Genomic DNA, 13,411 nt, shown 5'->3' on the forward strand with positions numbered 1-13,411 from the left:
AAATTTAAAAAGAGAAAGGTCAGGGTACTTCCCTGGTGGCACAGTGGTTAAGAATCCGCCTGCTAATACAGGGGACACAGGTTCGAGCCCTGGTCTGGGAAGATCCCACATGCCGCAGAGCAACTAAGTCCGGGTTCCACAACTATTGAAGCCTGAACCCTAGAGCCCACAAGCCACAACTACTGAAGCCCGCATGCCTAGAGCCCATGCTCCACAACAAGAGAAGCCACCACAATGAGAAGCCCATGAGCCGCAGCAAAGAGTAGTACCTGCTCGCTGCAACTAGAGAAAGCCCATGCACAACAACGAAGACCCAATGAAGCCAAAAAATAATAAATAAATAAAATAAATAAATTTATTAAAAAAAGAGAGAAAGGACATACTATGAATATCCACATTTTTACTACTGAGTTATGCATATTATTTAATATAACTTTTTTTATATAAAGTTATTTTTGTACTCAAAAGAATCAGCAATGGTCAAAGCAAATCCTAATGTTCTTGGAAAGAATGAGCACTGCACCAATGCCCAGCGGCTGCATGTACCAACTGATGAGACAACCCCATTCTCTAGGATGGACAAGAGGCAAGACCATCCAAGAAGTAATCAACCAACCAACCAACCAACCAACCAGACAAAACCAGCAGGGGAAAGATTATAAGTCAACAGGAGAAAACGAGTCCAATCTGAAAAGAGTATTCCAGTTTTCTGGGAATTTAGGAAACATATTGACTCTATCTTTTCTCCTCCTCATGGTTGTAAATTTTAATCACTGTAATTGGTGACAATTTCCTCTTCGCCCTTTGGCTCAAAAGCCTCTTAAACTTTTGAAGTACTTGGGCCAGTCCATTCATTCATCCAAAGTATGCTGAGTGTCTCTAAGGAACTATATGAGATACAAAAGAAGCACAAAATGGGCTTTTTCTCCTTAGGGAGGAAAGATGCACAATACAGAACCCTAATGATTGCAAAATAAGTGCCAGAGTGCTGTATCCCTGTAATGGGCTATTGGAATTCACAAAAAGGAGGCTGGAGTCAAAGATGAGTCTGGAGCTGGGCTTTGCAGCCAAGGCCAGGCTGGCAGCAACTGGAGTGAGCCCAGTGGGATTGTGGTGCAAGAGAATGGAGAATGGAAACTATGAGCTGGAAATCTAGGACCAGAGCAAAGGTGGAGATGAAGTCAAGTGGGAGAGGCAGACAGTGTCTGGCCAGCCCCATCAGCCCAGCAGGGGTTCTTGGTCCTGGAGAGAATGGTCATGTTAGGAGTCAGCCCAGAAGTTCCCAGTCTTTCCCCACAGCCCTTCTCCCCCATCCATCTCACTACTCTCTCTTGGGTGGCTGCCAGCCCTGGCCACCCTTGGCCTAGGCCCAAGAAGGGTGCTTGCTAGGGCTGATGGAAGTGATGACAGAGCTCAAGTGGGCAGGCTTCGGGCCTAATCGCGGTGGGAGGTGAGAGTGACAGGGCACTGCAGGGATTGTGTGTAAGGGTACCAAGGAGAAGGTGGGCAGGTCTCAGCTAGCACAGGTTCCTGGACCATCTGTGACTGCCAGCTCTGTCTATCCATCCGTGCCTAGGACAATAATTGGCCGTGCTTAAACAGAAAAGCAGAAAAATAGAACTGAGTTTGCCGGAGCTAGCACCTTCCACTCATATATCTTCAAATGTCACATATAAATATCAATAAGGTAATGAGAAGGGCATGCTTTACAAGCCTAGGAAAGGCACACATTGGCACCTACCTAAGAAACCAATAAAATGTGGTGATGTATGTCTAGGAGAGGTCAGAGTTAAATTCTCTGTTTAATTCTCAATCTCTAATATTCTTACTATTATTAATATTTCTCTCCTACACTTAAGATGAAGTGGCCAACAGGGCTAAGCATGGCCCGTGGGTCACAGCTGGAAAGTATTATGCCACAGCACTTTTGGATGAACTGACAATCATTTATAGCAGTTTTCCAGAGTGTGGTACAGGATCTGCTGCGTCAGAATCATGGGGCTTGGTAATGTGGTTTATGAAAATGTAGATACTTGAGCTCCACCCCAGCTCTATTCTCTACTTTCTGGTGCTGAAGCCCAGGAAGCCCCATTTTAACCAGTGCTCCAGGTGATTCTTATGCACACAGAAGTTTAAGAACCACTGTTAGAGGCTCATGCTTTAGGAGTTGGGAAACTTACTAATATCACAAAGCCATCAGGTCTCATCATCATTAATTTCTAATGATAGAAAGGGAGCATTTAAGTTAATGTTTTGACAGCACTAAATAGGACAGAGTGGCTTACACTGAAAACCAGAAAACTCATTCAAAAATAACCTTGTCTAATAAATTGAATGCAATAGACTAAAGCCAAGTGACTTCGCAGAAAGACCTGTTTAAGCATTACAGGGATGCTCAAGATGAGTCATAATCTAAACACTGATGATATCTTTCATCCTAAGCCTTTCCTACTCTCAGCCAAAATCTAAGAAAGAAGAGAAAACAGCCTGAGGGGGTCATTTGTTATCTGTGTCGTCCCGAACCCCGCCCCCCCTGCTCCTCCAGAGGCACTCCACAGAGCAGCTGTCTGCACTTCCGCCCAATATCCTTAGCCTTAGAGGAACAGGAGTGATTAGGAGCTAGAGAGGAAGAAAGAAGAAAGAGGACAGGGAGCATGTGAGAAGGTCAAGGAGGGAAGAAAGAATAGGCAAAGAAAACCCTCAGAGAAGTTACAGCAGGAGATGGCCCTTTCAACAAATGGTGCTGGAATAGTTGGACATCCATTGGTTAAAAGCACGCACACACACAACCCTCAAAGTAGATCATGGACTTAAATGTAAAATTAAAACTCTAAAAGTTTTAGGGAGTTCCCTGGCAGGCTAGTGGTTAGGACTTGGCACTTTCACTGCCATGGCCCAGGTTCAATCCCTGGTCAGGGAACTGAGATCCTGAAAGCCATGGGAAACAAAACAAAACAAAAAAACAAACAAAAAACAACTCTAAAACTTTTAGGAAAAAATTAGAAAAAAATTTCAGGATACGGGATTAGGCAAAGAGTTCTTAGACTTAACACCAAAAGCACAATCCATAAATGGAAAAACTGATAAATATGACTTCATCAAAATTAAAAACTTTTGTTCTGTGAAAGACCCTATTAGGAGGATGGAAAGATAAGCTACAGAGTCGGAGAAAATATTTGTAAACCACATACCCAACAAAGGACTAATATTTAAAGAGCTCTCAAAACTCAACTACCAAAAATAATCTATTTGGAAAATAGACAAGAGACGTGAACAGGTATTTCATGGAAGACAGCATACCGATGGTAAATAAGTTCATCATCATTAGCCATTAGGGAAATGCATTAAAACTGTAATGAGATATCACCACACATCTATTAGAACAGCTAAAATAGAAATTAGTGACAACACCAAATGTTGGTAAGGATGCAGAAAAACTGGATCTCTCATCACTACATTGCTGTTGGGAATGTAAAGTGGTACAGCCACTCAGGAAAACAATCAGCAGTTTCTTTAAAAACTATGCAATTATGATACAACCCAGCAATTTCACTCCTGAGTATTTATCGTAAAGAAATTAATACTAACCTTCACACAAAAACCTGTACATGAATGTTTATAACAGCTTTATTCATAATAGCCAAAAACTTGAAACAGCCCAGATGTCCTCCAATGGGTGAATAATTGAAGAAACTGTGGTACCTCCGTACCACGGAAATACTGCTCAGTAATACAAAAGAATGATCTATTAATATACACAAGAATCTGGATGAATCTCCAGAGAAATATGATGAGTAAAAAAAGACCAACCCAAAAGGTTACATATTATATGATTCAACTTATATAACATTCTTGAAATGAAAAGAAACGGGGAACAGATTAGTGGTTGCCAAAGGTGAGGGAAGAGATGAAGGTGTGGTTGCTAAGGGTTAGGGAAGGGATGAAGGTGGAAGCAAGTGGATGTGACTAGAAAAGGACAACATGAGGGATCCTCTTGGTTATGGAAATGTTCTGTATCTTTACTTTATAAATGCCAATCTCCAGTTTTGATATTGTTTTATAGTTTTCCAGGATGTTACGTTGGGGCAAACTGGATAAAATGTAGGAGGGATCTCTCTGTATGATTTCTTACAACTGCATGTTAATCTACAATTATTTTTTTTAATTGTAAATAAAGGAATGTAATATTAGTATTACATGATCTTTTTGGTAGCTTCTCCACTCTGTTCTATTTTAAGCTTCCATTCAGCCAGATGACAGGAATTAGATCTCAGGCAACTGCGGGTCTCCCTACTTCCTTATATCTAAGTTTCAGGGAGCTTAACACGATGCCAGTCTTGTGCTTGGTGTCATCATCTAGGCTGGTGTCCACCCAGAGTAGTTTACAGTCATCTGTCCACCTGACACTGTTGCATCCTCTTCACCTTCGGGGCTCTACTTCCACCCAGGTACTCTGATAGTTCTTCCTCTCAACTGGAAGCAGGAAAACTTCAGAGGCTGCCTCAGGTCTTTTTACCAGATACACTCAATGGGCATTCTTACTCCTCAAGCCCACGGGGTGGAGGGACTTGAGGATTATCTTGGGTACTGGGGTCACAGGTCTCCTTTCTCCTAAGGTCCCTCAGCCTATCTGGCATCTCTTATGACCCCACCGAATCCAAGGTTCATTTGGTAGCTGCGATGGGCTCCAGGCCCCATGTTAGGTATCTGTGGGTATCTAGTACTTTTTGCTTCCTTTCTGATCCTGCTCTCTCCCAATTCAAATTTTATCTACCCTGAGGGCAGAGAAGGGTGTGTGACAAGGTCTTCCAAATCTTATATCTTAGATCTGGTCCTTACACTTTTCTCTCCTTCCTGCTCAGAATTCTACTGAATCATCCTTCTCCTGAGGGCATAAGCATAGCATCCCTACATTGCTGCTTGAACTGGTCACAGAGTAACAGGAAGTATGGAGGAAAATCCTCTTGTCAACATATCAAAATAGTATCCCGTGGTATTTTCTACAGTCTTTCTGATCTTGATTCATTTACTCTCCTACTTGCCTCTCCCTTCAGCTTGTGGCCCAAGTCCTAGAACATAAAGACATAGGCTTTGTGATGGTGGATGCCAAGAAAGAAGCCAAGCTTGCCAAGAAACTGGGTAAGTGTGATTTTCTTTGAGATATAGCATGAAGAAACAAATGTGTCTTGCAAAAAAAAAAGTACATTTTTTTCTTGCACGATCACTAGACTATTTTTAAGTAAATTTAAGATGATCCTGCACACCTTAGTCTTGGCTTGGGGAAGAGTCTCACAAAAGTAAATACAGGCCTGAATTAAATAATTTCACATTAGTCATCTAATATATCTTTGTATCAGTACAAGGAAGAGGGTTTCTTCCTGGAGAAATGGACACTAAAGATTCAAACCTTTATTTCCAGCTTCTAGATCATGTTAAAAAGCTAGCTTCTCGATGGCGGGTGGGAAGTATAAATTAGGAATTTGGAAGTAACATATACACACTACTATACATAAAATAGATAAACAACAAGGACCTACTGTATAGCACACGGAACTATACTCAATATTCTGTAATAACCTATATGGGAAAAGAATCTAAAAAAACCAAATATATATGCATGTATAACTGAATCACTTTGCTGTACATATGAAACTAACACAACATTGTAAATCAACTATATGTCAATTAAAAAAAAAAGGCTAACCTCTCTATCTCACTGACATGGTGATCTCTTTGAGGGAGATCAAATCTCTTTTTCCAACACCTATTATTTCCTGACCTCTTGGCTGAGGCAGCCAACAAAGAATGTCATAAATAGTAGTGACTCTAGGGTCCCAGTGGTTTCTAAATTTAAGTCCAAAGCCCAGCTGGGCATTGTCACCAAGGATGAAAGGGAGGATTTAGATGAGGTATGGTTAAGCAAGCGACTGCACAGTGCAAGTTGTAATCTCTTGTGTCAATATGTCATGGTTAAGTGCGAGTGCGCTTTAAGATTCTTACACCTCTAATCCCAAGGAGAGAGAATATAGGTTACTCCGCTGGGTTGCAAACACCCCCAGACATGTATTGCCCATTTCACTTTTTCTGCATGACCAGTGAAGGGTGGCTATTAAAAGAGAGCAGGAGGTTATAAAACAGGACCTTTGAAGAAAGGTTAATTGGATTTGGAGTAGTAAGCACAGGATAAAAAAGATTAGTGGTGGTTCAGTAAATACCTTCAGGCACACGAAAGTGCATTATCTTAGAGAATTTCAAACAACTGTTTTTTATTTTATTTTCAAGAATAGCTTTTTTTAAAGAAAGATTTAAATTGTAAGAGACAATATTTAGGTTAACTACAAGGAAGAACTCATGACTGTAAAATGATAATGGATTATTAAGAATGCCTGGGGTATCTCTTTCCCTGGAGACAAATTAAGAAGTTTTTTTTCCCTTGAGCAGGGGAACAAAGCATGTTCAACTCTTTCCCTAGTCAAAAGCAAGTTGATGAGTTCTGTCCAGCGCCTCTTGATACCCTAGTCTTCTCCCTTCCCACTGTTTTAATGAGAAGTTGAATTTGGGAGAATTTCCAGTAAATTTAGTTAGAGGAAAATGCTAGAGTTCCAGAAATCTAAAAATTTAGGGAGGACAAGCTGGGTAAATATTCATAAGAATGGACTGGTGCATATCCTCCCCATGGAGGATGTGATGGGGGTTTAAATGTCTAAATGAACCTTTAAATGTCTAAATGAACCTCTAAATGAAATGGGGCGGGTTCTTTCTGACTATTCGATCCTCAGAGTTTACAGGACAGTTGTATTTTGTGAACCTGCTCCTTGATCTCCATCCCCATTTCCATGTGCCTGAGTTTTGTCTCTGGACTGGTGCAACAACCTCCTAACTGGTTTCACTCAGAGAAAAATCTAACAGCAGGACACTGGCTGAGGTTCCCCATGGCACCCTTTGTGATCAGTCACTGCCTGCTTCAGGGATACCTGGCCCATTGCTCCTTTAGATTTACAAATGGTGCTCCATGGTGTGCCACGGGTTCTTCAGAAGTGCCCTGGGACACGGTGGGCAGTGGGCCAGCCTCCCTTTCCTAGAGATTCTGCAGAAGAGTTCATCTGGAGAAGGCATCCTTCAGCTAATCCGAGAGTTTGAAAACAATTAATCTAAGGAATTAAGGATGCCATGCCGTTGGACTTAAGGCCAGCCTCAGCTATTTAGCATTCCTGGGGGCAAATGCAGTTCTCCAGCAAGCATTTGTGAAAGTACACAGCATTACGCTGAGAGTGATGGAGGGTAGGAAAGAAGATGCAGAACCTGCCCTTGCAGCGTTATCAGCAGACTGGGAAAAGAGGTGCAGAATTCAGCTACAATAGAAAAGCAAGCTGTTCATTCTGGCTGCAAACATTTATGGGGAGCCCAGTGTGTCAGGCCTCCATTCAAGACGCTGGAATCCCAAGAGGACAGCAGCCCTACCCTTATAGAGGGCTCGCTGTTATAGTGAATACCTCTAAATGGAGCTGAGAGCAGATCCATCATGGCAAGAGAGATCGGAGCGGCCTTCTCTGGAAAAATGGGTCGTAAGCTGAGACCCAAAGGAGTTGACTGAGATGGGCAAGGGGTGGTGGTGGTGAAGGTCACTCTAGGCCCAAGGAGAGCATCTGTGCAGAGAATCATGTGCTGTGATTTTTCCTTCATGTCCCCTTTCACAGCAGCTCTCGGGCAAAAAGCCAAGGGAGTTGCACAGGGATGAGGAGCGCAGTTCTCAAGGGAGCATGGGTCCACCCAAGGGAGGACGTAAAGGATAGGGCTGGCACTAGGTTGTGGAAGGGCTTGAATGCCAGACTAAAAAGCCAGGTAGGCAGTGGGCATGAAAACTTTTTGATAAGGAGAATGGGGTCAGCAATACTTTTGGAAAATTAAAGCAGTGGTGGAGTGGAGATTAGATTTTCGGTTCTTGACTATTTCATTTTGAGTTTCCACTCTGGGAGCCCTTCAGAGGTGTGGCTGCAAGGGAACTGATCCTAGGGTTCATGCTAGTTCCCCTGAGCCTGACCCCATGTCACCCAGGGACACTGAGCCAGACCGTGGCCAACAGGATGGCTCTTCCTACATCGGAATGACTTTATTTGGGGAACTCTTTGTTTTTTTTAGGTTTTGATGAAGAAGGAAGTCTGTATGTTCTTAAGGGTGATCGCACAATTGAGTTTGATGGCGAGTTTGCAGCTGATGTCTTGGTGGAGTTTCTCTTGGACGTAAGCATTTATGCACAGTGGCCCTGCATGGCGCTGTTTGGGTTCAAATACAGGGGGAAGTAAAAGCCCAAAGTAAGAACAGAGAAGGTGAATAACATGACCTGGTCTAAGAAAGATTTCTCAAGCTTCACAAAAAACGAAAGCGTGCCTATATCATGGCAATATCTATGTCTACTGGGAAGCTGGCCCTTCATTCACCTCAGAAACTATTTTATTAGCGACCAGAGGGTCACAAATTGGGACTGTGTAGTAGTAAGATGTTAATTCTCTTAGCAATTATACACAAACATCCCCAGAATCCCCTTGGCTTTGTTTCAGGGCTTCTGAAGAAAAGTGTAGGAGAGAGAGTTGGATAGTCCCTGGGAGATGGGGTAGGGAGAGGAGTAACAGTCTGCTGAGTGACCCCTCAGGCAGGATGAAAATAGGCAAGGCTAATGAGACACCCAATATCACACTCCCTCTCAGCCATGGAGATCCAGCACCCTGGGGTCCACGTGCTCAGGCAAACAGAGGAACAAACATTATAAAAATATTTTTCCATAGATAAACTCACACTTTCAATAGCAGCTGTGAAGTCAAGTTCTTTTGAACACAGGTGCCTGTGCAGATAAAGAACATCCATAATGGTGATTCCTTATCTACCAGCTAGAATACAGTGGCCTATTGCCTTTTCCTCACTGCCTCAGAAACCCAGAGAGAGGGTCGGAAGTAAGTTGAAGGTTACTTCCTACAAAAAAGTGCGCATAGGCTCTGCTTCGCCCTCTTGCTAACCCATACCTATAAGCCCTCAAAAAAGCTGACGGAGGCAACCAGACAACTGTGGGCCCAATGGCCCTGCTCTGACTCTGTCAACCAGGAGGGGGCTTTTAGATGCAAGTACCTTAAAGAATAAGCAGCGTCATTGACCCACACAAATGGAAGACCAGGGTGAGGGCAGATTTTAGGCTTGATCAGTCAGGGCTGTAGCTCCATTTTTCTCTGTAAATCACAGATAATGCTCTTTTCGGTGTGTTGGCTTTGTCCTCAGGCTGACTGTTCTCAAGTTGGTTATAAGATAGCCAGAAGCAGGAGCTGATATATCACATTTCCTCATTCATATCCACTGAGAGGAGGGAAAAATCCGGCCTCCCATTGTTCCCCTAAAAGGAAAGTAGAACTTTCCCCAGGCCTTCAGGCTTATCTACCCTGGAGATTCATTGGCCAGAATTGGGTCACATGCCATTCCTGAATCAATAACCGGCAAGAGAAATGGAGTTGCCCCCAGACCAATCAGCCTACCCCTTGAGGTAAGGTCAGTTCCTCTAAGAAAAGAACTGTGCTCACGGGGGAAGGTGGGGTGGACATTGAAGCACCAGGACCTAGTCCACAACTTCCCTCCAAAGCACTCTATACATGTTCCTGATTTCCCCTCTGGGGAGGGAAAAGTTCTCTTATTTGAACAGCTTTTGTGTCATGTGTGTGGCATTTCAGCTCATTGAAGACCCAGTGGAGATCATCAACAGCAAACTGGAAGTCCAAGCCTTTGAGCGCATTGAGGACCATATCAAACTCATCGGCTTTTTCAAGAGTGAGGACTCAGAGTGTAAGTTGTCTGTCAGCCCCAACCTGTCACTCTAAAGGCTCTTTTCCCAACAAGGTGTGTTAGATTATCCAGAAAGAAGATGAGCCATTAGCACATCATGTGCTGGGTAGAATAAAGGGAGAATCTTCCTTGCACCCTATGGAATGGGACAAATGAGCAGAAATTATGCAAAACAGGCAGGGGAGCTGAAAGAATATTAAAGTTGGGCCTTGTTCGTTGACCTTGAAGGGGGCTGAGTATTTGACAGGAGAGAGAAAAGCCCTTCCTCCACCTTTTCCACCTGCCCACCAACCCGTGGGATTCTCTCCCCAGATGGGGCAGAGAGTGGGCTGTCTCTCTGACATTGGCAGCTCCTGTGGTCAGCAGTTGGAGAGCTTCTCAGTTACTTGGACAGCATTAGAGGAAAATCTGGGTAGGGATGGGCTTGGGAGCTACAGCACAATGTGGAAGACTGCTGGCCAACCCCCCTGACCACCAAGGCTGCCTGCAACAGCACAACCACGCACTGTGGTACACTCCCTTTGAAAGCTTTGTGGCCAGCTTTGGGGTGGGCAGAGGAACATATCAGACATCACCACAACCCACACAGGGGTGAGCGGCGTAGCGAGTGGGAGTCAGGAAGAGTCAGGAAGAGAAGGAACCAGGAAGGCCAACTACTTGAGGACATTTTTTTAAACTGCTTTTGCAACAAGGGCCCTATATGAGTTAAGGCTTTTTCTGGTGTCTGAGCCTTGGAGAGAGGGACAGTGTTAGAAGGAGTGGGCATAACTATGAAAGAGAATCTGGTAGCATTCATATGTGTGGGAGGTGCAAATAAGGGCTGCTCGTGACTATTTCTGGAAACTTCAAAATATTTTGAAATTATTTGTAAAGCCGTTTCTGTACCCCATCGGCCAACTGGCATCCTTAGTCGTCTCATCAACAACCCACCTATTTTCTCTCTCTCATGACCCAACTGTCTTCTCATTTGCTACATAAAAGCCTCTATTCACCCTCCTTAAGGGTGTGTTTGCGGGAAGGAGCCTAGCCAGGGAGTTTCAACCAAGTTCTTTAAGTGACTTTATTTCAATTTTCACATTCCTATATAGATGCTGACTACTCCGGGGTGCTTCTCCTGACCCCTTCTACTTTCTCCTTTTTATTTCACTTCCTTCTATTTCCCTTAATCCTTTTCTGCCTTCCCCGACCCCCTCAATTGTTTCTATCCATTTCCATCCTGTTTCTCTCTCTTCCTCCATTAAGCTCAGGATAGCATATAGGGAGGGAGACAAGGCCAAGACTGGGAGAAGAAGCACATCTTCCAGGGAATTCCCTGATGGTTCAGTGATTAGAACTCTGCGCTCTCACTGCCGAGGGCCAGGATTCGATCCCTGGTGGGGGCACTAAGATCCCACAGGCCACACGGTGTGGCACAAAACAAAACAAAACACATCTTCCAGTTTATACCTTCCCCCACCCTAAATGAATAACAATAATAGCTCCATTTAACTAACATATATCTTACGCCAGGGCCCATGCAAGTAGCTTTCTGTAGACGCCTTAGTTTCATTCTCACAACTAGCCTGTAAGGCAGTTACCATCATTATCAGCATTTTAATGATGAGGAAATGAAGGAACAGAAAGGTTGAGTGAACTCACCCAGTATCACACAGCTAGCAAATAAATGGTAGAGCCAAGGTTTACACCCCAGACATCTGACTTTAAGGCTCATACACTGAACCACTGGGCTGCACTTTCAAGACATCACAGCTTTGTCGGGTCATGGCACACTTGAAATGTGACCATATTTGTAAGGCACATAGTGGTAAACTGGAAGAGATTTACTTGGGCTTAGCAAAAAAAAAAAAAAAATTACCTTCTTAATATAATAATATACAAAATAATAGGAAAGATATCAAATATTACATTGTATAAAACTACCAAGTAAAATATTTTTAGATTTTGAATGAAAATCTTGTGCTTGTTTCTAAGAATATAGCTTTTGATATTAGGTTTTATGCTTGAAATAGCAACATACAGTTCCTGATCAAGGTTTTAAATGATCTCTTTGAATTCTGGATAGTCACCCTTGACCAGAGACTTTGCTGGCACATGTGGATGGTGGCAAATGACAGGACAACATTTACTGCTTTTTCTTTGATTGATGAACCATCTTTTCTTGCCATTGAACAGAATTTAGATAATCTAATCTCTAAATTGTCCTTCAGGAATGTGAGCATTCTTTCCATCTAACAGCTTTTACTTTCCTTTTCAATGACAAATGTAGTGTTAATATTTCTTATGATCATTTGAATAGATTTCAAATCCAACTGAGCTCTTTCATATTATATATTTCAAAATAATAATGAAGCATTTCCTTAGGAATACGCAATTATCGCTCTACTGGTCTTACACCTTTTTCTTAAGATTTAACCTTTTTTTTTTTTTTTTTTTTTTGCTGTACGTGGGCCTCTCACTGTTGTGGCCTCTCCCGTTGCAGAGCACAGGCTCCGGACGCGCAGGCTCAACGGCCATGGCTCACGGGCCCAACCGCTCTGCGGCATGTGGGATCTTCCCAGACCGGGGCACGAACCCGTGTCCCCTGCATCGGCAGGCGGACTCTCAACCACTGCGCCACCAGGGAAGCCCAGATTTAACCTTTTTAAGGTTAAATTTTTGCTTTTAAATTGACAAACTTTGTCAGTACACTGTGTATTTCACACGATCCTTGCAATTTTCAGTTAACTTCATTCAGGATCTCAGCAAGGTCTGGCATGTTTTGAAGACAATAATTTATCCTTTGAAGAGTTTTTAACATAATTCAGTTCTTTCAATTCACCTCTTAGCTCATAAACTCTTAGTAAAATTCCCCTGGGACAGTTAGACTGCCTTAGTGTGAAACAGCAGAGACAGGTCTTCTGAACCCATTTCTTCACCTAGAGCTAAGAAGAGAAGGGGCTATCAAGATTTGGATGTTATTGGGATCACTTTTTTAATAACAATCTTATATGTGGAATTCAGACCAATAGGTAAAGTTTATATAACAAAGAATTTCTGTGAATAAATATGGCTTGAATCTCAAGATTTTCAGAATGAACTTGACAACACAGTCTTTACACCTTCTTGTCATTATAGCCTCACCATCAGTTCTGAAGCCAAAGGCCTACAGTCCTCTTTAATGAATCAATTAATTATATTATGTCCAATTATTATTTTTGAAAGAAATATTTTTAATTTACAGAGACAAACAATAATACATTATGAAAACTCCATCTAGAATTAGATTGGCTAATTGTTAATATTTACAGGCATTAGAAAAAAGAAAGAAGGAAGGTAGGAAGGAAGGGATAAATTGAATAATTCAGAAAATTAAGAAAATCAGTTTTGTCCTCTTTAGGAATACCTAATGACAGATTTTGTTGATAATGCTGATTACGATGATTACTAACCTAATAAACAGATAACAATCATGCATTCCATTGGTGTTAGTAGAAAAATATGAACATTACAGTAAATTAAATCAAAAGAAAAAAACTAAATATTTTAGAGTCTCACAAACCAAAAAACTTCACTGATGATAAACAAACCTGGACTAAAGTAACACACCGAG

General features: G+C 42.4%; 1 protein-coding gene across 2 annotated transcripts in view; it reads left to right on the forward strand.

Annotated features, from left to right (window-relative positions):
* Positions 1 to 13,411, forward strand: part of CASQ2 (calsequestrin 2) — a gene marked incomplete at both ends in the record, with an annotated part of 63,417 nt that overhangs the window by 17,319 nt on the left and 32,687 nt on the right. For both annotated transcript variants that reach the window (XM_081224549.1, XM_081224550.1), the window contains 3 exons: positions 5,055 to 5,139; positions 8,140 to 8,240; positions 9,711 to 9,822. In XM_081224549.1, the coding sequence (XP_081080675.1) occupies positions 5,055 to 5,139; positions 8,140 to 8,240; positions 9,711 to 9,822 (298 nt within the window). The remainder of the gene's footprint in view (positions 1 to 5,054; positions 5,140 to 8,139; positions 8,241 to 9,710; positions 9,823 to 13,411) is intronic.

The sequence above is a fragment of the Mesoplodon bidens genome (assembly GCF_964165515.1).
Source record: "Mesoplodon bidens genome assembly, chromosome: 2".
Taxonomy (NCBI): Eukaryota; Metazoa; Chordata; class Mammalia; order Artiodactyla; family Ziphiidae; genus Mesoplodon; species Mesoplodon bidens.